We start from the raw sequence: 27,653 nt of genomic DNA, 5'->3' as shown, positions 1-27,653 counted from the left end.
GGCAGGCTACAATGTGAGTGCTTCTGTGTAAAACAATGCCAATTCAGCATTTGCTTGGCCAGGTTGAGAAGACTCTGGGACGATACATGTGAGAAAAGATGCCATGCTTCTGAATTTCCCGCATGATTCCATTTTGTGGAATTCCCTGAACACTTGTAATAACTCTCATTGGTGTCTCCGTAATAGGATACTCTTTAAAGTAGATTCCTTTATGATTAGAATCATCTCCAAATACTTGAGTTATTAAGTCCCCTTATAATTAAAACAGAGCTGCCTGATACCAAATCCACTCTACCCTGGAGAATAATATTTATTTATTCATTATCTAATATGTATTAACCATATTCTATGCACCAGGTTCAGGAATTTACACTACTTTTACTCTCCTCATGGTACTTCCTTCTCTTATTTTATTACACATGATGTAACAAGAAACAGGGAAGAGAAATGGGGCTTGCAGGGAAGGTTAATTGCTGAGCCTGAGATTTAACAAGAATCAGAGGACTTTGGGTATAGTCTCTATTGAATTTATTTAGTAGATTTATTTACCACACTTATACTTTCTTCTCATGAGAGAAGGAACGCCTCTAACTTCCTCTGGAACTCCCCATAGCATACAGCAGAACTTCCCTCTTCACTGTCTGGGCCTTTGAAAAAAAAAATCCATTTTCTGCTTGCTTTTCCCCTCTGCCTTGTGCAGCGTGTGTGTGTATATACAGAGGCTGGAAGCATAAAGTATGCTACCTCTCAGGCAGGTGACATTTTCCATCTAATGTTCACAAGAGGAAAGAGCAATTGGCAAAGATGAATCACATATCTGAGTCGCTCAGAATAACTAGAAGATTAATTGTTAGTTGATCTATTTTGCCCCAACTAAAGCTTGTAAGACATGCAAAGCTTTGAGCTTGATTACTCGATACAAAATGACAAGTTTAGGAAATGCAATACTAAAATATTCTTACTTATTGTAAACTACAGAGGAAATCAAAACACTCTTGCAAGCAATTCTGTGAAGAGGTTTTTCTCAAGCTTGGCTGCACATTAGAATCACTAATGAGAGGGCCTCAACCTTGCATCATAAGAATCACCTGGGAAGCTTTTAAAACACACTAATGCTCAAACCCCACTTTGGATCCTCTAAAATTAAATTCTAATTATTTTGTGAGGCCAGCATCAATTAAAAAAAAAAATTCCCTAGGAGTTTCTAAGGTGCAGGGAGCATTGAGAAACCATTGGCTGGACAAATAAAACACCTGCACTTGCAAACATTTTTTACCATCCTGCCATCAAAAGTGTTGTCCTCAGTTTTCCCTGGGAGCTAGTTAGGAATGCAGAATCTCAGCCCATGCCCTGGACCTAGAGAAGCAGAATCTGCATTTTAACAAGGTTGGGGTGATTCACATGCACATTGACATCTGAGAAACAGAGTTATAACACTGGTTTGCATTTGGACTGTGACTGGGAAGTAGAGTGAAAGATAACATTTATTAAACTCAATGAAGCAGACACTGGGCTAAACTGTACATCACCATTTCATGTTCCCAAAACTCTGCAAGGTAGGAGTCACTACCCCCATTTTACAGATGGGGAAACTGAGGCTTAAAGAAATGATACAACCTGCCCAAAGTAAAAAAGTGGGAGCTCATGGAGTTGGAATTCAAATTCATATCTCTGTGTGTTGAAAGCTTGTACTTCTAACAGATAGGACTATATATCTACTGGCATGTGTATACTACATACATGAATGAAATAGATATACTTTCCAGCTTTATAATAAGGAAAAGACATTTGTTTTCTATTTCATATGTCACATGGTTATTAAATTAAACTCCAACCTAGCATTGAACTCCTGATGTCATCAGACAAAGGAGAAAACTGGAAAGTTTCCACAACTGAAAATTAAGCCAGTAAAACATTCATTTGGTCATCTTGACTAAATTAAAGGGCAAAGGACTTGGCCAGAGCATGAAAAATTAATAAATGCACGTTCTTTAGACAGATTAAAATAGCTGGCTTGAGTAATGCTGGAGCCTTTCTGAAAGTTCTTGGGGGAAGTTCGCCTTTTATTTGCAGTCGGGGCACCGATGGAGTCAGACCTGTCACATCTCCAGGAAACACAAAACAATTTATTTGCATTACCTACCAAGATAGCTTCCTCTTTAAGCTAATTTTATACCTTTTTTCCCCATTAACAACAGAAGCTTAAGTGTTTACAGACTTCTTAAGGTATTTTGAAAGGTGAGGATGGGTGTAGGCAGTGAGGGGAGGGGGGACTGCTTTACACAGCCAGCCTTCAGAAAGCTCTAGTTCCTGGTTTAGAATAGATGCTGCTCTGATCACTTGACGCATGCACTCCTCTTAGCAGGAATGCTGCATGAGACATCTTGTCTATTAGAAATCCCTTCCCCAACCTGATTCTTCTACTTTCTATACCTCAGGGGTCAGCAGATATAGTTTTGGAGGTCAGCTATAGGCTAAGTGGAGTGACCCAGGGTGTGGTCCCTGCCCTAGAGTGACCTCAAGCATCACCCTGGTCATGGGCTTCCTGGATTTTATTCTTCTCTGGTGGATGAAGAAAGAAGGAGACATCAATGAAAGACATAAGACTGGGGTTACTTTTTCCTTCAAGACATGACAAAGTACAAAAATAAATATTTCCCCTTAAATGTGTCTGGGTAACAAGATGTCCTTAGGTTTTGAAATGAAAATATAAGGAAAAAATTGAACTACAACACTACAGTAATAAAAGAGTGAGTGATATAAGTGAAAGAATATATACATAGATCAATAGAACAGAAGGGCCAGAAAAAGACCCACACAAATATGGACAATTGATTTTTTACAAAGGTGCAAAGGCAATCAATGGAGAAAGGATAGTCTTTTCAGTAAATGAACAAATGGGGCTGGAGCAACCGGATGTCCACGTGCAAAAAAAAAAAAAAAAAAAGCCCCAACCTATACTTCACACTATACAAAAATCAACTCAAGATGGATGGTCAACCTAAATGTAAAATGTACAACTATAAAGTATTTAGAAGAAAACATAGAAGAAAATCTTTCAGGTCTTGGGTTAGGGAAAGAGTTCTTAGATATGACAATCCATCAAAGAAAAAATTTGATAAATTAGGTATCTCCAAAATTAAAATCTTTCCTCTGCAAAAGACACTGTTAAGAGAATGAGAGGGACTTCCCTGGTGATCCAGTGGTAAAGAACCCATCTTCCAATGCAGGGGACGAGGGTTCGATCCCTGGTTGGGAAACTAAGATCCCACATGCCTCGGGGCAACTAAGCCTGCGCACCACAACTACTGAGCTCGCGTGCCTCAATGAAAGAGCCTGCATGCTGCCAACTACAGAGCCCACGCACCCTAGAGCCCACATACCACAGCTAGAGAGAAGCCCACTCCCCGCAACAAAAGATCCCACGTGACTCAACAAAGATCCTGCTGCCACAACTAAGACCCAACACAGCCAAAAAAAAAAGAGAATGAGAAGATGAGCTACAGACTGGGAGAAAATATTTGTATATCACATATCTGATAAAGAATTTGTATCCAGAATATATAAAGAACTCTCAAAACTGAACAATAAGAAAATAACCCAATTAAAAACAGTCAAATGATTTGATATGCCCTTCACCTAAGAAGATATATGAATGGGCAATAGGCACATGAAAATATGTTTATCCTCACTAGGTACTGGGGAAACACAAATTAAACCACAGTGAGAAACTTCTACACACCTACTAGAATGAGTTAAAAAAGAAAAATAACAATGTCAATACCAAGGGCTGTCAAGGATGTGGAACAATTGGAACTCTCATACTTTGCTGGAGGGAATGCAAAAACAGTACAGATTCTAAGAACGGTTTGATGGTTTCTTATAAAGTTAAATATGTACTTACCATATGACTCAGTAATCCCACTCATAGGTATTCACCTAAGTGAAATGAAAACCTATGCTTCCACAAAAACCTATATACAAATGTTTATAGCAACTTTATTTATAATTGCCAAAAATAGGAAACAACCCAAAAGTCCCTCAAGTGGGAAATGAATAAACAAAATGTGGCATGTACCTACAGAGTAATACTACTCAACAACAAAAAGGAATGAACTATTGATTCATATAACAACATGGATAAATTTCAAATGCGTTATGCTAAGCGAAAGAAGCCAGACAAAAAGAATATCTAATAAGTGATCCCATTTATATGACATTCTGGAAAAGTTACAATGACAGGATAGAGAATAGATCGGTGAGTACCTGGGCTTAAAAGTTGGAGGAGGGTTTTTGTTTGGTGATAGAACTGCTCGGGATCTTGATTGTGGTGGTGGCTATATGACTATGCGTTTGTCAAAACTCATAGATGCTTTTATAAAAAAGAGTAAAATTTTACTTTATGTCAATTTAAAAATAAATATTTAAAAAGTGAAATGAAAATATTTTCCAATAGCTTTTCGCTTCAATCTTTAAATTATTTTATAGATAAAATGGTAGAGCATCCACAGAGCACTCAAGTAAGGAAAGAGTTAATTTTGCCTGTCTCTAAAAATCCCAGCAGGGCAGGGTCTCTTAGAAAGGAAATATCAAGTGTTCCTTTAGCTGCCACTGCAAGGGCAGGCCTGGAGTAAGCAGAATATTGGGGTGTTCTCCAAGGATGGCCCCAAGTCAGTGTCGCTAATGCCAGACCAGGCTGAGCAGCCCAAGGGAGGGGGAGAAACGTGACTGGGATCACCTGGAATAGAGGGAAAAGCTCTTCAAAAAGTTATCAGTGCCAAAGAAGCCATTCTTTCTCAATGAAAGGCAGAATGTTGGATGACTTCCCATGGGATCGGGGCTGTTATCATAGAGGACCTAACCCGCTTTGTCCACCTCTGTCCTCCTCTGTTACCTAAATGGTGTTCACCCACTATAATGCACTCATGGTCCTGACCGCATATGTGAATAGTCTAAACTACCTTCCCCAGGAAAGCAAAACTCTGAAACTGCTTTCCTCCTTGCTACCCACACCCTCCAGTAGAATATCTTTCTCCAAAATCCAAAGGCATAGCTTTAAGGTTCATTATTCATTTAGGTGCAAGGAAGACTCTGAGTTTCCAATTCAAGTAATCCACATTAATGTGTGAATGACCCATGGCTGCTACTGTTGCTTTTTTTTTTTTTTTTTTTTCCAGTACGCGGGCCTCCCACCGTCGCGGCCCCTCCCGCTGCGGAGCACAGGCTCCGGACGACGCGCAGGCTCAGCGCCCATGGCTCACGGGCCCAGCCGCTCCGCGGCACGTGGGATCCTCCCGAATCGGGGCACGAACCCGTGTCCCCTGCATCGGCAGGCGGACTCCCAACCACTGAGCCACCAGGGAAGCCCTACTGTTGGTTTTTAAAAGAGGAGGTGTCCCCCTGACCTTTGTCTCCTCACTGTCCCTGACAGAAGAAAAAAGGACAGTTTCTTGGCAGCTCACCTTTCAGGACACTCAACCCATGCCCTCTTGTGTCAGTTCAGAGGTGCATGGCCTGAATGGTCCTGTCTTCTTGTTACTACCTTTATTGGAAAGTGGGGATAGATGGATTCTCAGTCCCTGTTTCTGTAAGACAGGGACATGGGTATGCACATGCCACCCTGGGCACCATTCTTTCGGCTGTGCTTATAATAGCTGGTAATCACACTTCCTCTCAAAGAAAGCCTTCAGCTCAAGGACTACATTCTCATCCTTGGCTTCAGCTAGGGGTCATCACCTGTTCCTCTTTCTCAGGCTCCTCCCTTGGACCTTTCTTACCTGCTGTCTGATGAAGCGGCATTCCCAGGCTCATAATTAGCAGGAGAAGGAACATTTTCTGTACCGGATCTGAAACAGACAATTGAAAGTCTCAGGGCCTTCTGCAGTTTTTCTGGGTCTCATGATTTGGTCATTTGCTCACTTCTGAAAACAGAACAGGGAAATGACTGGTAAACAAATCTTTTGGGGAGGCAGTGGACCATGGTGGAGTAGAGCTGGGAAAAGAAGTTAAAGGGTGATTGCCTAAAGGAGAGGAGAGATGGGGTAAGAAGAAGCGAGGCACCCTTTATCGATCCAAGTTAGAAGCTCATATGAACCAGTGCTCATGAGTTACCCACACAGCTGGTTATCTGTACCTTTCTGTTTCTTCCATAGTTTCAGTGTAGGCCCTTGAAAACCAGTCTTGTTCATCAGATGAATAATGTACATCATCTTTTCCAGCTGGACTGGAACTCTGTGAGTTGGACACTCAGTGCTCAATAGAACAGAGCTGGATTCTCAATAAATACTTGCTAGTTGACTGAGCAGGTAAAGTTGTCAAGCTCTTTAGAGTGCTGTGATCCAGTGTGCCCATCACTTGAACTACCTGTTACTAAGAGGTGCAGACAGGGATTGCAGAGAACTGCAAACCCAGTTGAGTGGGTGCCAAACCTTAGTCCTGCTTCACCTTTCGTGCTTCCACTTTTGCTCACAAACTTTCCCACCCAAGGACTTCTCACAGTTGAAGGCAAAAGGGACAGGGTATACCACTGTCAGCTTTTTTTGTCCTCAAAGCGACTTTCAAAATTTTATTAGCCATGCGCCACCAGGGAAGCCATACATCTAAATCAGGTAAAAGCAGAGCTGCTCTGAGTACAATGGAAAGCCAGTGGAGGATTTGGATCAGGAGAATGACACGATCTCATTTACATTTTTAAAAGAGGATTCAGTTTTGGTGTAGACAATAGACTATTGTTGTGAAGGAGAGTGGGATGGGCAAGATTGGAGGCAGAAAGATCAGTAAGAAATGTTTTCACAGAGATGATAATAGTTTGGACCAGAGTGGTGGGGCTAGTGGAGGTGAGAAGGGGTCTGTTGAAGGTTTTTTATATTTACACATTTTAAAAATGTATTAAAATTTTAAAATTGGTTCCTTAAATTTATTAAAACTTTTAATATCTTTATTGGAGTATAATTGACATACAATACAGGATTATGTGTGTGTGTGTATACATATATATTTAAGACACAGATGATTTAGTGGTATGATTCAGTGGTTTTTAGTATATTCTACAGAACTGTGCAACCCATACCACTGTCTAATTTTGGATCATTTTCATCACTGCAAAAAGGAACCCAATACCCATTAGCAGAACCTCCCCAATTCTTCTTCCCTCTCCCACCAGTCCCTGGCATTCACTCATCTCCGTTCTGTTTCTATCAATTTGCTTATTCTGGATATTTTATATAAATGGAATCATACAATATGTGGTCTTTTGTGTATAGCTTCTTTCACTGAGCATATTATTTTCAAGACTCATCTGTACTGTAACACATTACCAATACTTCGCTCCTTTCTATGACTGAATAATATTCCATTGTATTAACACATCACATCTTTCTTATCCATTCATCAGTTGATGGACATTTGTTTCCACTTGTTGGCTATTATGAGTAATGCTATTATGACATTCATGTACAAGTTTCTGTGTAGACATGTTTCCAAATCACTTGATTATATATGTAGGAGTGGAATTGATCAGTTAAATGGTAACTCTATATTTAACTTTTTGATAAACTGCCAAACTGTTTATCAAATATATGATTTGTAATTAATTTCTCCTATTCTGTGATTGTCTTTTCAGTTTCTTGGTAGTGTTCTTTGAAGCACAAATGTTTTAATTGTAAAGTACAAATTAATTTAATTTTGATGAAGGCCAGTTTATCTGTTTTCTCTTCTAATTGCTTGTGCTTTAGGTGTCATCTCTAAGAAAATATTGCTTAATCCAAGGTCACAAAGATTTACGTCTATGTTTTCTTTTGAGAATTTTATAGCTTTAGTTCTTATATTTAGGTCTTTGATCCAGTTTGAGTTAATTTTTGTGTATGGTGTGAGGTAAGGCTCCAGATTCATTGATTTGCACATGGACATCCAGTTGACTCTGCATAGTTTGTTTAAAGGAGTATTCTTTCTCCATTGAATTGTCATAGCACCCTCACCAAAAATCAATTGACATTAAATGTATGGGCTTAGTTCTGGAATCTCAATTCTATTCCATTGAACTATATGTCTATCCTATGTCAGTATCACAGACTGTTGATTACACGGAAGCTTTGTGGTAAGTTTCGAAATCAGGAAATGTGAATCTTCTAACTTGTTTTTCTTTTTTTTAAGACTTTGTGTGTGTGTGTGTGTGTGTGTGTGTGTGTGTGTGTGTGTGTGTGGCTATTCTTGCTCCCTTGCATTTCCATGTGAATTTTAGGATCAGCTTGTCTATTTCCACACAAAAGCAGCAGCTGGAATTTTGAAAGGGATTGTACTGAATCTGTAGATCCATTGGGGAATATAACCATCTTTATAATTTTAAGTCTTTTAATCCATGAATGGGGCATGTCTTTCCATTTATTTAAGTCTTCTATATTCTCAAGAAGATTTGATGGGAATTGCTGACAGGATGGAAATGTAGTTTGACAAAAGTAAAGAAATCCAGGAAAATTTCTAGGTTCGGAGCTTGAGTCACTAGGGCAATGGAGATACTATTTATTAAAAAGGAGAAGACTAAGAATGAAGCAGATTAGGGAGCAGAAATCAAAAATTGTATTTGGAATATGTTTGGTTTGAGATGTCTATTAGACACTCAAGTAAAGATGTTTAGTAGGTGGTTGGACAACTGGTGATCCAAAGTTTGGGGCAGAGATATAAATTTGGGAGTCATCAATGCATAAGTGTTACTTAAAGCCATGGTGCTGCATAGTACCACCTAAAGAGAGATAGAGAAGAGAAGGTGTCAAAGGACTGAGATATGGGGCATTCCAACACTTAGGGGTCTTTGAGAGGGAAGGTACTAGCAAAGAAGATTGAGAGAAGGGATATAAAGGTAAATTAACCATCTCTTTTATTTTCTGTATTCTGATGCTTTGACATCTGGAATCTTGCTGACTTTAGAGGGACTGCCCCCTCAGGATTAGCCAATTCCTAGAGACAGTAAACAACTGTCCCCTGAGTGTGTCTTTCATATGCAAACCAACCAGTCCAGAGCCCTACCTCCAATCACCTTTTTATTGGGCTCTCACTCTCTGGGTCACTATCTATCTGCCCTAATCACCCTAGGGTCAGTTACCAGATACCCCTATGCCCCCAAAGTCTGCTGAAATTATACAAACTAGCCCCATTCCTTCCTGTGGAACCCACAGTAGAGGCTCCTGCGTACTTTTCTCCCTCACCCTCTGCCTCCTGTGTGATCCTGGTATTTGCCTGTATGGCGCACTATGGTGTGGCATGCCCCTTTCTCTTGGGATCTGTGAGTATAACGAACTATTTTTTCAAAGGCAGTCACCTCCTGATCTGTTGGCCTCACCATGCCTAAATAATAGATGTAATAATAAATAAAATAATAGTAATAAATAATAATAAAACCTAGAGTTTAAAACATAGTGCTGGAAGGAGGGAGTGATCAGTTGAGCCAAATGTTTCTGAGAACAGGATTTAGCAGAGTATGAAGGTCATGGATGACCCTGATAAACACAGTATCAGTAGATCTGGTACAGATAAAAATAGGAAATAAGGAAGTGGAGACAACAGAATATAGGCAACTTGTTAGAGAATAGTGCTATAAAAGGGCGCAGAGATATGAGGCAGTAGCTACAAGCGAATGCAAGGTCCACAGTGGGCTGTATTCTTGTTTTTAGTTTAGGGAGGGAAATATTACAGCAGATAACAACTAGGAACAGAATCTAGTGCTTTCTACCAGGAAATGCTCAAGACACACCTTAGCTAGACTTGAAAACCCTCTTCCTTACTGAAACTACAAATATATCTAGAAAATATACCATTTTAAGCTGCACCTACAGTCTAGCACTTGCCTAGCATTTTTTTTTCCTAGAGTACAAAAGGATAGCATGTAACATGCAGTTCTGGCAACAGAAAGGACTCCTGGTTCACCCATCACTCGTTTTAACTTCCCCTTCTTCCCTGCTCATCGAAGGGGACTTTCCTTGCACACTGTCTCCTTGAGTCAACTGAGAGACAGACACTGTCGTAAAGGTACTTTCCAACTAGCAGGCTTCTTTCTCCTAGGGATAAAGTGCCCCATGGAATGGTTAAGAGCTCAGGTTCTAACGTCAGACACATCTGAGTTCAGATTCTGAGTCTACAAAGTATTAGCCTCTAAGAACTTAGACAGTTTATGAAAACGTTTTGTGTCCCATTTCCCTAAAGTGCCAATAATAATAACTCCTACTTCAAGCCGGAATCCTGGGGGTGTCATCTTAAATCTACACATCGCTTATCTTGCACATTCAGTCCAGCCCCCAGTCCTATTAATTCTACTTCCTGGATACACCATAGCAGAGCCTCCTCACTGCCATTTTTACCTCCTAGTCTTGTTTCCTTCTGCTCCATCCTTCTCTTGTCGTCACAAACCTTGACGTCATCCTTGGCTCCTGTCTTCTATCACCAGCATCTGATTCATTAACACATCCTATAGGCCCTTCTTTCAAATATATCTAGAATCTGACCATGTCTCACTGCTTCCATATCAACCTAAGCCATTATCGTGTCTTGTGGCTATTCTAACCTTGCCTTCCTACAGTTGACTCTCAACACAGGAGCCAGAGTGATTCTTTAAAAATGTAAGTCAAAGCAGGTCTGCTCAAAACCTTTTGATGGCTCAGTATTTCACTGAGAATAAACTCCTAAGTCTCTCCAATAACCAGGTAATAGGGGCCTCTGTCTTGAGTCACCCTGCCATGCTTTAGATGAGTGCACTGTAGCCATGCCCCTCCCTGCAGTGTGGCTGTTTGCTGGGTTGAGAGGTGTCATCTGGACCTCTGGACCTCCCACTACTACCCATTATAATCTAGGTCCTTGGGATGCTGGAATTCACTGCCCAAATGGCCCTAAGCCCACTTCCAGGCCTGTGTAGTGTCTTCACCAAATCCATCCCTTCAAGTGTGGATTCTGCTGCCAGTGTGCCTGTCCCTACACCTGGATGCTTTTTTCGCTCTTTCTGGTGAGTCTGCCTTATGCAAAAAACTGCAACAGCACCACTCCTCCAGCATTCCCAATTCTCCTTGTCGTCTTTCTTTTCCAAAACTTTCATTACCATCTAACTTACCATATAGTGTACTTGTTTATTATATTATTACCTGTCATCTTCCATTAGAATATAATCACTCAAAGGACAGGGATCGTTGTCTGTTTATTTACTACTATGCCTTCAGCCCCAGAACAGAGTCTGGCAATAAGTAGGTACTTGGTTAATACTTGTTGGATGAACTATCTCTTTACCTAGCAGGCAGAACAATCTCTTGAATACTGAATAATCAAATCTGACCATGTCACTCCTGCTTAAAAGACTTCAACAACTCCCACTATTTACAAGGTGAAGTTCTCCTTTAGTGTGGCCTACAAAACCTTTCCTGATCTGGCACCTCCTGCCTTGGCCACAGAGAAACACATGTGCTTTCCATGACTAGGACCTCACAGGTGCTTTGAGAAGTCTAATCTCACATCTAATCTCATCTTATTTTTTCTAATCTTATTTTTCTTCTATCTCAATTTCTTCATGAGCTTAAAAAATTGTATTGCATCATAAATAACTCCTTAAGTGGCCTTACATTTCATGCATTCAACAGAAGTGGATAAGTCTTTCCTAACTGTCTTAGTCTATTTCTTCTGCCTCAATTGTATCTGCTACTCACCTCTAGTGTAAGTACTTAACTCATTACTGGTATGCTGATTTATTACACTTCTGTTTTCTAGGCTAGAATAGGAGCTCTTTGTACAGTCATCCCTTGGTATCTGCAGGATATTGGTTCCAGGATCCTCTGTGGATACCAAAATCCACAGATGCTCAAGTCCCTCATGTAAAATGGCATAATATAGTCGGCCGTATATGTAGGGTTGCAGAACCCTTTAGATACGGAGAGCGGACTGCACTTGATTAGGTCCTTATAACTGTGTGCTGAATGGACAAGTGAATGAGTGCTTGCATGCATGACAATTTAGCATCATACTCAGGAATCTGAGATCACTGGCTCCCACTTGACTCCACTCTATCGGAGAAACAGAAACCTTAATTTGGTTGTTTATTTTTGCCACAAATAAGAACTTTCCATCGAATGGAGCCACTCACAACACAATGGGCCACTAATGGGGTGGGGAGGCATCATCCCTGGTATTGTTTAAGCAAAAGGTGCATGTTGAAGCAAGAGTTTCCACAAGAGGTGGAAGGTGATCCCTTTTTAACAGCAAGATTATTTACAAGATTATCTCCCAGAAGAATGTTTCCACAGGTATCTCAAGCCCCTCACCAACCTCTCTCAAAAGACTAGGCTATCCGGATAAGACCTCTACCCTCTGGGTTCTTTAGGAGAACCACGTTTTCTGAAAGAGCAGGTTCTTGAAGGCGTTAATGTTGGGGAAGTATGAACTCTTTCATACTCAGACAGGCAAGGCCTGAAAGAATTTACTTAGAGAACTTACGGAGTGCATTGCCAAAATTAATTAACTCAATGCATCATTTAAAGAGTATCCATGTGTAAGGCACTCCTTTGGCCAAATGAGCATTGTGATGACTCTTCTCCACGATACAATGAACATGTTCAAACAACCACATCTCTCTCTAGCCTCCCCTTTTAAAATTCACCTTTGTTTTGGATATAAATATCTTATTGTCTATGCCTAGTCAGCTGTTCATTTTCATCTTAATTGTATATTCCTTATGTACATGTTTGGTTTTGCTAGCTTTTCCATCAAGCAGAGGGTGCTCATTGTAGCTATCTTTATATCAGTCAGGCTGGGCTCTAATGAATACTTTGGAATGTGAATGGAAAAAAGTAGTTTTTAATCAAATGATCAGTTTAGCTGAATTTCTTAATTTCTGGATAATTCTTAATGAAGTTATGGGTAATTCTTGATAATTCTGCCTATGAACATGTCGTAGTATTGCAGTTGAGGGCAAGTCATTATCTAAAATGGAACAGAATGGCATAGGATAAGCTTCAAGAACTTTTTCTGGTGGCTCCAGGAGTCAAGAAGGGCCCCCTCAGTAAGGAGACAATCAAGCTTGAGAGTGAGAAGCAAAAGCTACTCTTTTTAGATTTGTGCAAAGTCCTGCTCAAATTGCTGCCCCCTTGGCTCTCACCCAGGCCACTAGAAAAGCTGCTTCTCTTGGTGGTGTGGTGGAAGCAGCAGTTCTGAGCTAGGCATCAGGAGACAGGAGTTCCAGTCTTTGCTCTATCCCTGCTGCCTTAGGAACTCACTCTCCACTCTCTACAAAAGAAGGTGTGAACTAGGTGACTTCCAAGGTCCCTTCCATGTACCATCTATGCAACTAACAACCAATCTCTACCATTTTGTTTCGCCATGTTAGGTAATACTCAAGTGTGTAACATATCAAGATTTTTGATGAACCGTGAACATTTTAGTATTTTTGATATTAAAGTGTGATTTCATTTCTAACTACCACAAGTATTATTGGCCTATCACTAACAGTTGATCACTAGTGTTTAAGATAAAGTTAAGATATGTAAGAATGGCCTTATTCCAGCTGAAGTCTTTTATTCCTCCCCTCTAAAAGGCATTTAAGAAAGTGAGTTAAAATGATATCATGGAGATAAGTAAAAAACTTCAACTTATAAATGTGTATATATATGAATGTGTACATAGACATAAAGTTAAACTTTTGATAATTTAGGCACTTTGTTATTAGGAACATAAAGTAATGTGGGGAGTTGCATAACCTTTGTTGCCTAGGTTGTGGCAGAGCTAGTGACCAGTAATGCAAAGTTTGGTTGGTCAGTTGTGTCCTCATCTAGGGAGACGTGGACCTGGAGAAACCTTCAAGAGTTTATGGATACCGTCAAGTGGAAGGTTCCTGCTTCAGTGGACATTCTCCTCCCTCCCCCTCCTCTTCTTCTTCCTCCTTCTGCTCCTTCTGCTCCTTCTGCTTCTTCTGCTTCTCCTTTTGCTTCTGCTGCTGCTGCTTCTCTTTTTCCTCTGTTTCTCTATCCTGCTCAAGAAGATTAAGCTCCCCAAGGGCAGAAATTTCTGTCTGTTTTTGTTCCTTATTATATCTCTGGCACCCCAAACAGCTCCTAATACATGGTGGGTCCTCATTAATATTCACTGAATGATTAGATCATGCTCCTGTGGTCCAAGAGCCATAAATGGTCCTTCTAACATGGTGAGATTGCGAGGGGTGGAAATCGGAAATCATCGAGTTCTCTAATATCTGAAGCTCTTGACCACACCACAGTCAATAAACAGAAATGACTGTGGACAAGGTACGTGAAAAATACTTGGTAAATGGCAAAGCGTTCTTTACATTCATTGTCATTATTACTTAGGATGGTGACTGATGATCTTTGGTCTAAAATTCCCATGAATTCCTAATATGGCCACTCCTTTCACTAACCCACGAAGGTTTCGCCTGGTAAAATCTACCTAGTCTTTAAGACTCACTCAGCACCACCTCTTTCACGACTACTCCCCTGTACCTCCTAAGTAAATGTTCACAGAACTGTTGTACCTTTCAGAGTACTTCTTGTCTATCTTGTATTTAATAGGTTACGTCTAACTTTCTGCTTAGTAGATGTTTAGATCTTATTCTGCTTATTTCTCCATAAAAGATACTAACAGCAATTTATTCAATTGTATTAAGAAGTCGTATCTTTCCAGAAAAATCAAGAAAATTTCTGTAAATTCTGAGGAGAAGGTTGTAAGCAGAAAATGTAAGCAGGAAAACTTTTCCAAGCAAAATTTGCAAGAGAACCAAAAATTACTATAGGTGCTAGAAGGTTCACTTTCTGGTTGCTTCAGGCCCAGTTTCTTGCCATTTCACCTATCTACTGAAAGCTATTTGTGAATTTATAGATGAAATGAAATTTATGGTGCTGAAATTATGTACAGAGGTTTTAATTCTTTCTTTCTTTTATTCAAGACATTTACTCTATATTTTCTGTGTGGCAAGCTCTGGTATGCAGAGGTAAATAAGACAGAAACAAAGCTTTCAGAATTCTCTGGTCTCTAGAACAACCAAGGCACAGGTACTTTATGGAAATATCTCAAGAATCCTAGCAAATAATTTCTTTGTGTAATAATAACCAGCATAAAGGATCATGCTTGTATAACACTTTATTCTCTGCTGAACATTGCCAGTCTTAACTCATTTTGCTTCTCCCTCTTCCCAAGTGTCTAGCACAGCCCTGGATATCTGTGAAGACCTAGATAAACACACAACAAACTGAACTGAAATACCTGACTTAATAACTGTTTTTGAAGCCAAGTGTCTAAAGCAAGAATTGTAAGTAGCAATGTTTTAAAATAATTTGGATCTGAGTGCCTTTGGCAAGTAATGCAGAGTTTGCCCCAGGCCGTGCTACTCCCTATTGTATGATCACACATTTTACTGTCTACCAGTTCCTACAGGCATTTGAGATTTTAGGGAATCTTAACAACAGTGGCTCTGTTTTTAGAGGTGGATCAGAAATCTTTCAGTATTCAATATCTAAACCATCTAGACATAGGTAGACAATCTGTAGCCTTCAATTTAACTTAAATTCAAATTGAATCTCAACTTTTTAGTCAATAAACACTGAGCTGCCATTTTTTGCAAGTCTTTGCATTAGACTGTGGAGAATCAATAGAAGGATTCATCTAAGAAAGGATTCCTGCCCTTAAAGACATTATAACATAGTCAGAAGTTTAAAACTCCTACACATGAAAAATACTAAGAAGTGGTGTAAAATATTTTGCATGACGATGCAAAAACCCTGGAAGCTGACTGGAAGAAGGGAGACTTCTCGGATGGGATTTGAAATGAGTCTTTGAAGCACTGGTAGAAATTGGAGAGTTAGAACAACTCTTGAGGGCACTGCAGATGAGTCAGGAGCAAAGTTTTAGAGGTGCAAACACACAGGGCATGTTAAGGAAGACAATGAACAGCATAACCTGGCTGGAAATAAGTTTGGGACAAGAATATTGAGAGCTTAGTGCCAGGTAGAGCTGCCAATAAAAAACAGTGACAGTCACTCAAAAACTGAGTGACAATAACAAAGAAGTTTGAAAAGATTAAATCTGAGTTTGTTTTTTTCAGTATGTAATAGAGGGAGAGTGGAATTGGAGGCCAGCTACTTGATTAGGGGGTCACAGTGTTCATCCAGATGTTTGGTAAAGCATCTGATTTAGGATCAGAAGAGGGAAGAAAGGGAGAGGAAGGAGAAACTTCCTGTCAATAAGATAATTGACAGGACAACTGACAAAACAATTGACAAGTGATTAGTCACATGGGAAAGAAACAGAAGCAACAAGTTGACTGTGGTTTTGAGGTCAGACTATCAAAACAATATTGATGTCATTGGGTGGGGGTGGGGGGGAGGAAATATAAGATCAAGAGCTGATTTTTTTTTTTTTTTGCGGTACGCGGGCCTCTCACTGTTGTGGCCTCTCCTGTTGCGGAGCACAGGCTCCAGGCACGCAGGCTCCAGGCGCGCAGGCTCAGCAGCCATGGCTCATGGGCCAGCTGCTCCACGGCATGTGGGATATTCCCGGACCGGGGCACGAACCCGTGTCCCCTGCATCGGCAGGCGGACTCTCAATCACTGCGCCACCAGGGAAGCCCAAGAGCTGATTTTTAAAGGGAAGATGATGAGCTAGGTTTGAGTCATGAAGTAATGCAAGGCAGTCAAGAAAAATGTAGGTCTGGAGTGTGGAACACAATTTGGGACTAGAGATAAAGATAAAGAAGTTATTTGTAATAAAATGTTAGTTGACTTTGGGGAATGAATTAACTCTCTGAGGGGGAGAGTATAAAAAGAGAGGTTAGAAAGAAAAGATCTGAACTCTGAGGAATGCCCCAGAATTTGGAGAGTGGGAGTAAGAGATCAGAGACAAAAGCAGAGAAGAAATGATCCTAAGAGTGAAAAGCTTCCCCATCACAATATCTCAGAGCCGAGGGAGGAAATCCCAAGAAGCAGAAGTGGTTGACAATAGAGAGGTCGGGAGACTAGGAACTGGGAATCAGCCCCAGGGTTATTAGGGAGGGCTGGAGGGTATTGAGGTGATTGGGGCTGGATAACCTTTCAGATTCCTTTATCTATCCTGGAATTCTGTTAGTCGATTTGAAGATTAGGGGAACACAACATGAGAGAGCCCCACAGCAGTAGAGCAGTGTGGGACATGAGGAGGTCAGGCTGCAGTTGCCTCATTACAGGGTAACCCAAGTATGCTACAGTTAAGTCATGTGGTATATTTGAACGTTGCCATGTGGAATAAAAATTACACACGACAACCTATGGATCACTGTCCGATGCATCTTAAAGAAAGTCAGCTCTGAAGCATGATCCCTAATACTGTCCCTGAGAAATCTGCATCACCTCCATCAGCCCCAATGTCCGCTGTATATTATGCAAATATCCCACATCTGGTGATTCACCAGCCACTTCATCAAATCAATTAATTCAACAACTCAACAAGCACCCAATGAGCACCCATGCATATTGTGAGGCACTGTGAGGGGTACTTGGGATTCAGAGATCCTAAAAGGTGTGGTCTTTGCCTATGAGGAGCTACAGTTTAATGGAAAGGCTCACAGAAGAAATCTGAGAAGACACCTTGAAGAGTGGGAAAGGAACATCCTGCTGATGGTGAGAGTTCAGGTAATAAAGGCAAATAGACCAGTTCCAAGTGGCAAGAGATAAGATTTCATCTATTCATAGAATCTTAGGCTTCAAAGGGAGCTTAAAAAACATCCAGATCAATTGGCATTTGACTCCTGCTACAACTGTCTGATTACTGCTCACGCTGAATATTCTTACTGTACATTTTTGTCAATGTATGTTAATCACTCCCTTCCACAGAACCACAGAATTTCAGGGTCACAAGACCTTATTTGTAGGTAATTTCATTCAAGTTTCACCTCCTCACTTCAACCCTTTCTCACATAAATCCATCGTCATCACTTTTCTACTATGTGCACCTGGATAGTGACCAATAAATAGCAATAGTTGCAGTTTTCCTTCATTTTGCTAAACATTCTTTCATCATTTTATGTAGAATATTAAGCATTTTAGTAGGCCCAAATCACGCTTTTGTTAAATAATGGTTGCCTATATTATAAGTTAATGTAATTATAGTTTTTTTTTTTTTTTTAACAGCTTACACTTGAATATAGCTTGTAAACACAGGCTAGGCTAGCCTAGAATGTTGACTGCCTGCCAAAGGGATAATCACAAACACGTGTTAGATGTAAAAATCCATATTTTTAAGTTCCATTAACCCTTCAAAATTCTAAGCAGAGAGACAACTTTAGGAGTAAATTTTTTTTGGTGCAGATTTATTTTGTGCAGAAAACAAAATAACCCACCTCATAAAACTGCTCAAGAAGAATAATAAGCATAGGACCAGCAAGAGAAATCCTACTATTTTGAGGACAGGAGGAAATTAGCTTGTTTGTGTACCTGAGCACAATTTCTGAGGCAGTTTCCCCTGCCTCCAATGGTGTGGAGAGAAAATGTGCCCATGCTTACCCAACTATGGCATGCTCATCATGGTCTACAACACCAACTCAAAGTATGAGAAAATCTCAACCCACTCGATACTCACATCACGCCTTGGCACGGCTCCTCAGGCAAAGACGCAAAAGAAAATAAAACAACAAACAGTTGCTCTTTGTCAGATTCCCTCATAGAAGCCAACAAAACAAACAGCCAAAACAAAAACAAAACCTAGGTTGCTGCTGAGACCAATGCAACAAGTAGTAGCTCCAACCCAGGGTTCTTTTTAGCTGGCAGAGGGACGCACGAGGATGGATGACAGAAAACTGTGGGGATAAGGTACACTGAGCAAGACAAGAAAAGATATCATCCCCATCCAACTCAGGCTTTCTCTTAATATGAGTACAATTCAAACCAAAACTGATGCTAAGGAACTGACTGAAGCCCAACCTACTGGCAAGTTTTGGTTTTACTTTCAGTGGCACGTCTCTGCATGCAAGTACCCATTGACCTGTGTGTGCATATTTATTTATTTATGTATTTATTTATGTATTTACTTGTTTTAGGTTGTTTCCATGTCTGGCTATCGTAAATAGTGCTGCAATGAACACTGGGGTGCATGTGTCTTTTTTTTTCTTTTATTATTGGTTAAAAAAAATTTTTTTAACATCTTTATTGGAGTATAATTGCTTCACAAAGGTGTGTTAGTTTTTGCTTTATAACAAACTGAATCAGCTGTACATATACATATATCCTCATATCCCCTCCCTCTTGCGGCTCCCTCCCACCCTCCCTATCCCACCCCTCTAGGTGGTCACAAAGCACTGAGCTGATCTCCCTGTGCTATGTGGCTGCTTCCCACTAGCTATCTATTTTACGTTTGGTAGTGTATATATGTCCCTGTCTCTCTCTAGCTTTGTCACAGCTTACCCTTCCCCCTCCCCATATCCTCAAGTCCATTCTCTAGTAGGTCTGTGTCTTTATTCCTGTCTTACCCCTAGGTTCTTCATGACTTTTTTTTTTCTTAGATTCCATGTATACGTGTTAGCATACGGTATTTGTTTTTCTCTTTCTGACTTACTTCACTCTGTATGACAGACTCTAGGTCCATCCACCTCACTACAAATAACTCAATTTCATTTCTTTTTATGGCTAATATTCCATTTGTATATATGTGCCACGTCTTCTTTATCCATTCATCAGTCGATGGACACTTAGGTTGCTTGCATATCCTGGCTATTGTAAATAGAGCTGCAGTGAACATTGTAGTACATGACTCTCATTGAATTATGGTTTTCTCAGGGTGTATACCCAGCAGTGGCATTGCTGGGTCATATGGTAGTTCTATTTTTAGTTGTTTAGGGAACCTCCATACTGTTCTCCATAGTGGCTATATCAATTTACATTCCCACCAACAGTGCAAGACGGTTCCCTTTTCTCCACACCCTCTCCAGCGTTTATTGTTTGTAGATTTTTTGATGATGGCCATTCTGACTAACGTGAGGGGATACCTCATGGTAATTTTGATTTGCATTTCTCTAATGATTAGTGATGTTGAGCATCCTTTCATGTGTTTGTTGGCAATCTGTATATCTTCTTTGGAGAAATGTCTATTTAGGTCTTCTGCCCATTTTTGGATTGGGTTGTTTGTTTTTTTGAGATTGAGCTGCATGAGCTGCTTGTAAATTTTGGAGATCAATCTTTTTCAGTTGCTTCATTGGCAAATATTTTCTCCAATTTGTTTTGTTTATGGTTTCCTTTGCCGTGCAAAAGCTTTTAAGTTTCATTAGGTCCCATTTGTTTATTTTTATTTTTATTTCCATTCCTCTAGGAGGTGGGTCAAAAAGGATTTTGCTGTGATTTATGTCACAGAGTGTTCTGCCTATGTTCTCCACTAAGAGTTTGATAGTTTCTGGCCTTACATGTGGGTCTTCAATCCATTTTGAGTTTATCTTTGTGTATGGTGTTAGGGAGTGTTCTAATTTCATTAGTTTACATGTAGCTGTCCAGTGTTCCCAGAACCACTTATTAAAGAGTCTGTCTTTTCTCCATTGTATATTCTTGCCTCCTTTATCAAAAATAAGGTGACCATATGTGAGTGGATTTATCTCTGGGCTTTCTATCCTGTTCCATTGATCTATATTTATGTTTTTGTACCAGTACCATACTGTCTTGATTACTGTAGCTTCTTTGTAGTATAGTCTGAAGTCAGGGAGCCTGATTCCTCCAGCTCCGTTTCTCTTTCTCAAGATTGCTTTGGCTATTCGGGGTCTTTTGTGTTTCCATACAAATTGTGAAATTTTCTGTTCTAGTTCTGTGAAAAATGCCATTGGTAGTTTGATAGGGATTGCACTGAATCTGTAGATTGCTTTGGGTAGTAGAGTCATTTTCACAATGTTGATTCTTCCAATCCAAGAACATGGTATATCTTTCCATCTGTTTGTATCACCTTTAATTTCTTTCATCAGTGTCTTATAGGTTTCTGCATACAGGTCTTTTATCTCCTTGGGTAAGTTTATTCCTAGGTATTTTATTCTTTATGTGGCAATGGTAAATGGGAGTGTTTCCTTAATTTCTCTTTCAGATTTTTCATCATTAGTGTATAGGAATGCAAGAGATTTCTGTGCATTAATTCTGTATCCTGCTACTTTACCAAATTCATTGATTAGTTCTAGTAGTTTTCTGGCAACATCCTTGGGATTCTCTTTGTATAGTATCATGTCATCTGCAAAGAGTGAAAGCTTTACTTCTTCTTTACCAATTTGGATTCCATTTATTTTTTTTCTTCTCTGATTGATGTGGCTAAAACTTCCCCAACTATGTTGAATAATAGTGGTGAGAGTGGAGAACCTTGTCTTGTTCCTGATCTCAGAAGAAATGGTTTCAGTTTTTCACCATTGAGAAGGATGTTGGCTGTGGGTATGTCATATATGGCCTTTATTATGTTGAGGAAAGTTCCCTCTATGCCTACTTTCTGCAGGGTTTTTATCATAAAAGGGTGTTGAATTTTGTCAAAAGCTTTCTCTGCATCTATTGAGATGATCATATGGTTTTTCTCCTTCAATTTGTTAATATGGTTTATCACATTGATTGATTTGCGTATATTGAAGAATCCTTGCATTCTTGGAATAAACCCCACTTGATCATGGTGTATGATCCTTTTAATGTGCTGTTGGATTCTGCTTGCTAGTATTTTGTTGAGAATTTTTGCATCTATGTTCATCAGTGATATTGGCCTGTAGTTTTCTTTCTTTGTGACATCCTTGTCTGGTTTTGGTATCAAGGTGATGGTGGCCTTGTAGAATGAATTTGGGAGTGTTCCTCTCTCTGCTATATTTTGGAAGAGTTTGAGAAGGATAGGTGTTAGCTCTTCTCTAAATGTTTGATAGAATTCACCTGTGAAGCCATCTGGTCCTGGGCTTTTGTTTGTTGGAAGATTTTTAATCACAGTCTCAATTTCAATGCTTTGATTGGTCTGTTTATATTTTCTATTTCTTCCTGATTCAGTCTCAGAAGGTTGTGCATTTCTAAGAATTTGTTCATTTCTTCCATGTTGTCCATTTTATTGGCATAGAGTTGCTTGTAGTAATCTCTCATGATCCTTTGTATTTCTGCAGTGTCAGTTGTTACTTCTCCTTTTTCATTTCTAATTCTTTTGATTTGAGTCTTCTCCCTTTTTTTCTTGATGAGTCTGGCTAATGGTTTATCAATTTTGTTTATCTTCTCAAAGAACCAGCTTTTAGTTTTATTGATCTTTGCTATTGTTTCCTTCATTGCTTTTTCATTTATTTCTGATCTGAAATTTATGATTTCTTTCCTTCTGCCAACTTTGGGGTTTTCTTGTTCTTCTTTCTCTAATTGCTTTAGGTATAAGGTTAGGTTGTTTATTTGAGATGTTTCTTGTTTCTTGAGGTAGGACTGTATTGCTATAAACTTCCCTCTTAGAACTGCTTTTGCTGCATCCCATAGGTTTTGGGTCATCGTGTTTTCATTGTCATTTGTTTCTAGGTATTTTTTGATTTCCTCTTTGATTTCTTCAGTGATCTCTTGGTTATTTAGTAGTGTATTGTTTAGCCTCCATGTGGTTGTAGTTTTTACAGATTTTTTCCTGTAATTGATATCTAGTCTCATACCGTTGTGGTCAGAAAAGATACTTGATATGATTTCAATTTTCTTAAATTTACCAAGGCTTGATTTGTGACTCAAGATATGATCTATCCTGGAGAGCACTTGAGAAGAAAGTGTACTCTGTTGTTTTTGGATGGAATGTCCTATAAGTATCTTAAGTCCATGTTGTTTATTGTATCATTTAAGCTTATGTTTCATTATTTATTTTCATTTTGGTTGATCTGTCCATTGGCGAAAGTGGGGTGTTAAAGTCCCTTACTATGATTGTGGTACTGTCAATTTCCCTTTTTATGGCTGTTAGCATTTGCCTTATATATTGAGGTGCTCCTATGTTGGGTCCATAAATATTTCCAATTGTTATATCTTCTTCTTGGACTGATCCCTTGATCATTGTGTAGTGTTCTTCTTTGTCTCTTGTAATAGTCTTTATTTTAAAGTCTATTTTGTCTGATATGAGAATTGCTACTCCATCTTTCTTTTGATTTCCATTTATATGGAATATCTTTTTCCATCCCCTCACTTTCAGGCTGCATGTGTACCTAGGTATGAAGTGGGTCTCTTGTAGACAGCATATATATGGGTCTTGTTTTTGTATCCATTCAGGCAGTCTATGTCTTTTGGTGGAAGCATTTAATCCATTTACATTTAAGGTAGTTATCAATATGTATGTTCCTATCACCATTTTCTTAATTGTTTTGGGTTTGTTATTGTACGTCTTTTCCTTCTCTTTTTCTTTGTATTTAATTTTTGATAGCTTGATTTATACGTGTTTTGGCATGTTTCTCCTTATATTTATCCTGTATGGGACTCTGCATTTCCTGGACTTGATTGAAAAAATATGGAACGCTTCACAAATTTGCATGTCATCCTTGTGCAGGGGCCAGGCTGATCTTCTCTGTATCGTTCCAATTTTAGTATACGTGCTGCCAAAGTAAGCACACATGTGCACATTTAGGAGTAGGAGAAGGGAAGGGAAAGAAGAATACCAGCATGTTCTAGCTACGTACCAAGAACTTTACACAGGTATCATTATTTGTTTTCTGGGGCTGCCATAACAATTCAGCACAAACTGGGTGGCTTAAAACAGTAGACACTGTACTTATAGTTCTCTCCCAATTCTGGAGACGAGAAGTCTGAGATCAAGGTGTCACATGGTCATACTCCTGCTGAAGGCTCCAGGAAAGAATGCTTCCTTGTCTATTCCTAGCTTCCGGGGGCTCCTTTCAATCCTTGGCATATCTTGGCTGCAGCAGGTCATTCCAATCTCTGCCTTCATCTTTTCATGATCTTATTCGTTGTGCATATCATTGCATGTCTTTCCTCTTCTTATTAGGACACCAGCCATTGGGTTAGTGCCCACCCTATTCCAGTATGACCTCATCTTAACTAATTACATCTGCAAACACAATGCTTCCTAATAAGGTCATATTTGGAGGCTCCAGGTGGACATGGAATTTGGAGGAAACATTATGCAAGCTGCTACAGTACTTCATTTCATTCTTGGAGCAACTTGTGGTCTAGATACTGTTAGACCCATTTTACATATGAGGAAACAGTTGACATCGAGAAGCCTTTCTTCATTTGCATGGTTGTACTTGAACTAAGCCCTCTGCGGCCCCATTACACCACGAGGCTTTTCAATATTTTCAATAGTGAGACTCAAACCTGATGGCAAGAAAAGGCCAACTTGCATGCAGTCCTGATTATTAATCCAATTCCAACCTCCTCATTTCTCTTGGGCTCATAAGAGTGGGGTCAGAAGAGACAGGGTAGGTTTTCTAAGCCATATTTCTCTAATGTGTTCTAGTCCTCTTAACATGCCTTGCCTCTAAATCCTCCCCCAACCTAATTGTTTTTATTCTGAAAAATCAGCATTCTCGTTTCCTCCTTCTCATTCTTTTTACTTTATACCTTAAAGAAGAAGGGGTGAAATTTGTAGTAGCTACAAATGGGAGTGGCTGCCTAGGCCCCAAGAATGGGGCTGTGTGGGGAACTGCTTCTCCACCCATAACTCCAGGCATGTGGTTTCAATAAGCGTTGCCTGCTCTTACTTGACCTCCCTTCCTCAGCTACCGTGATTGGCTGAGGAATGGGCATATGTCCTCTGCAAGACTCTAAGAGCTTAGTGTCTATAGGGTCCATACACCACCGACCAGAGCTCCTGCTCCTCTTTAGAAGGGAGATACACTTGCCCATTGTTTCCCTTCCTCCACCTCATCTGGGCTCCCTCCTGTCTCAGTCTACGTCTCTCCACCCCTCCCTCTGGGCAGCTCAGTTTTTCCTCCACACCTAGGCTTGAGAAAACAGACTCATCTCAGCACAAAGGAAAGCCCTGGGGTTTTCACAACAGGGCCCAAATAAAACTCAAACTAATATCTCAGTACATTTTCCTGCCTCATAAATCTATATGCCTCAAAAAAATACTGGAGCAGTAGATACCAAGGTGTTAACAGGGGCGTTTCTGGGTGGAGGACTTGCACAGGTTTTTTTACTTTCTCCTTTTCCCCTTCTATTTTATTTTCTAAATAACTTGCCATGGACACACATTGCTTTTTAAACAGAAATAATTTTTTAAAAATCAGTAATGGAGAGTATAGTTAAATTGCTAAACAACAGCAACAAGAAAACATTTTTAGAACTTGGCATAGTTGCACTGATACTTAGTAATGGGAAATTGGAATTTAGGTCATAAATATTGCATAATAATGATCTCACTAGTGTGCACAATCAGTCTACAAAGCTCTTTTCATTTTCTAGAAGGGAAGGTTGAGGTGAAGAGAGATTACGTGGCTTAACCAAGGACTGATCACCTTGTGAGTGCAGGGCAGGGTTCATTTCTGGTTTTTCCTCCCAAATATTTTCCTCCAAAAGTAATGCGATACAATGCAATGTGATATGATGCGATGCATTATAAATATGTGAGGGAGATTAAGAGGTACAAACTTCCAGCTGCAAAATAAATGAGTCCCAGACATAAAATGTACAGTATGGGGAATATAGTCAATAATTATGAAATATCTTTGTGCAGCGACAGATGGTAACTAGACCTTATCATGGTGATTATTTTAAAATGTATAGAACTATTGAGTGGGTCCTTCGTGGTTTTCTGGTGACATGGTTGGTGTGCCATGGCACTGGTGAGGCTGGCAGCAAGGTGGCAGACAGGGAATTTTGGGACACGTGGTGAAGGAGCTTCACAGGTAGGATTCAAGAATAAGAATGTGAAACAGATGATATTGCAATCTAACCATCTGCAAGCCTTCATGGGGAGTGTTCTTGAGGGACAAGTCTGCATTTTGAAATGAAAGATTCAGCAAAATTACAAGAAATTACTATGGAAGGTAAAAAAGGCTCAAACCACACAGGAGTCCCAATTCACAGATTGGTACCCTGATCATCTGAAACATCTCTATTTAGATGAAGAGGAAAGACTCAAGAATCAACTTAGAAAAGTTGACCAGTCTTTGTTAGAACAAGTTGACTGGCCTTTGTCAGAAGAACAAGTTAATCAGCCTTTGTCAGAAGAGCAATGTAACATTGACCAGGCATTGTCTGAAGAACACTGTAGCAATGAACAACCTCAGCCAGAAATAATGTAGCATAAGAGTAAACTTCATTACTATGCCAAAGAAAAATAAAAGAAAACATCAAATCAAAAAGCACAGGAAGGGGACTTCCCTGGTGGCACGGTGGTTAGGAAACTGCCTGCCAATGCAGGGGACACGGGTTTGATCCCTGGTCAGGGAACTAAGATCCCACATGCTGCAGAGTGGCTAAGCCCACGCACCACAACTACCGAGTCTGCGCTCTGGAGCCCGTGAGTCACAGATGCTGAGCCCGCATGTCACAACTACTGAAGCCTGCATGCCTAGAGCCCGTGCTCCACAACGAGAGGGGCCACTGCAATGAGAAGCCCGCACACCACAACGAAGAGTGGCCCTCGCTTGCCGGAACTGGGGAAAGCCCGCATGCTGCAATGAAGACCCAATGCAGCCAAAAATAAATAAATAAAATAAATAAATTTATTTTAAAAATATTTTTAAAAAAGCACAGGAAGAATATGAACAGGTACAAGCTAAGTGTGTTGCTAAGAAACAAGAATTTGAGAGTAGAAAACAAGAGAGAGAAGAAGCTCAAAGTCTCTACAATAAGAAGAAAAAGTGTTCAAAATATTGAGCAAAAAGACTATAAAAGGCCAACCAAACTTGAATTTACAAATGGAGTAGCTTCTTAAAAAAATACAAGAACAAAATTAAGTCAGACATGTTATCCTTAATCAAGGGTTAAAATATCTGCTGTTTACTGAGTTCTCTGTATACGTACTAAACCTCCTAACAATTAACTAAATTTATCGGCAGAAACTGGGCTGCTAAGCTATACTAAATTTAAAATGTCCAAATATTCTTGTTTTTGTAAGATAAAATTTTCTATGTATGTTCTACATAATATTCTTGTTTTAAAAATTTATTTGCGGGGCTTCCCTGGTGGCGCAGTGGTTGAGAGTCCGCCTGCCGATGCAGGGGACATGGGTTCGTGCCCCAGTCTGGGAAGATCCCACATGCCGCGGAGCAGCTGGCCCCTGAGCCATGGCCGCTGAGCCTGCGTGTCCGGAGCCTGTGCTCCGCAAAGGGAGAGGCCACAACAGTGAGAGGCCCGTGTACGGCAAAAAAAAAAAAAAAAAAAAAAAAAAAAAAAATTTATTGGCATCTGAAGGAAGGTTGGCCTGGAGAACTGAAAGAACCTCCTATTTGAGTGACAGGTTCAAGCATATAATACTTTTGCACCATATGAAATTCAGATGAAATAAAATGTTAAAAAAAATGGAGTTACTATGTTGTATACGAGGAACTAACATAGTGTTGTAGATCAATTAACCTTCAAAAGCAAACAAACTCATAGAAAAAAAAGATCAGCTTTATGGTTACCAGAGTTAGGGGTGGGTAGAGGGGGAATTGGATGAAGGCAGTCAAAATGTACAAGCTTTCAGTTATAAGGTAAATAAGTACCAGGGATGTAACGTACAACATGATAAACATAATGAGCAGTGCTGTA

The 27,653-nt window shown here is 39.8% G+C and overlaps 1 protein-coding gene, 1 non-coding gene and 1 pseudogene across 2 annotated transcripts in view; 1 reads left to right on the top strand and 2 right to left on the bottom strand.

Annotated features, from left to right (window-relative positions):
* Window positions 1-18,702, bottom strand: part of PDCD1LG2 (programmed cell death 1 ligand 2) — a 60,502-nt gene extending 41,800 nt beyond the window's left edge. Inside the window, exons 1-2 of the mRNA XM_030877141.2 lie at window positions 18,583-18,702; window positions 5,778-5,846 (exon numbers count right to left, since the gene is read on the bottom strand). Of these exons, the coding sequence (XP_030733001.1) occupies window positions 5,778-5,832 (55 nt within the window). The 5' untranslated portion in view covers window positions 5,833-5,846; window positions 18,583-18,702. The remainder of the gene's footprint in view (window positions 1-5,777; window positions 5,847-18,582) is intronic.
* A 4,731-nt stretch (window positions 18,703-23,433) lies between these two features.
* LOC115863951 (U6 spliceosomal RNA) lies at window positions 23,434-23,540 on the bottom strand. The gene has a single exon (XR_004043736.1). It is a non-coding gene; the product is annotated as a U6 spliceosomal RNA (small nuclear RNA).
* Window positions 23,541-25,729: 2,189 nt separating this feature from the next.
* On the top strand, window positions 25,730-26,857 carry LOC115863875 (thyroid transcription factor 1-associated protein 26-like; annotated as a pseudogene).
* The last annotated feature ends 796 nt before the right edge of the window (window positions 26,858-27,653 follow it).

This window comes from Globicephala melas, chromosome 6 (assembly GCF_963455315.2).
Source record: "Globicephala melas chromosome 6, mGloMel1.2, whole genome shotgun sequence".
Taxonomy (NCBI): domain Eukaryota; kingdom Metazoa; phylum Chordata; class Mammalia; order Artiodactyla; family Delphinidae; genus Globicephala; species Globicephala melas.
This window is presented reverse-complemented; position numbering and strand designations above follow the sequence as displayed.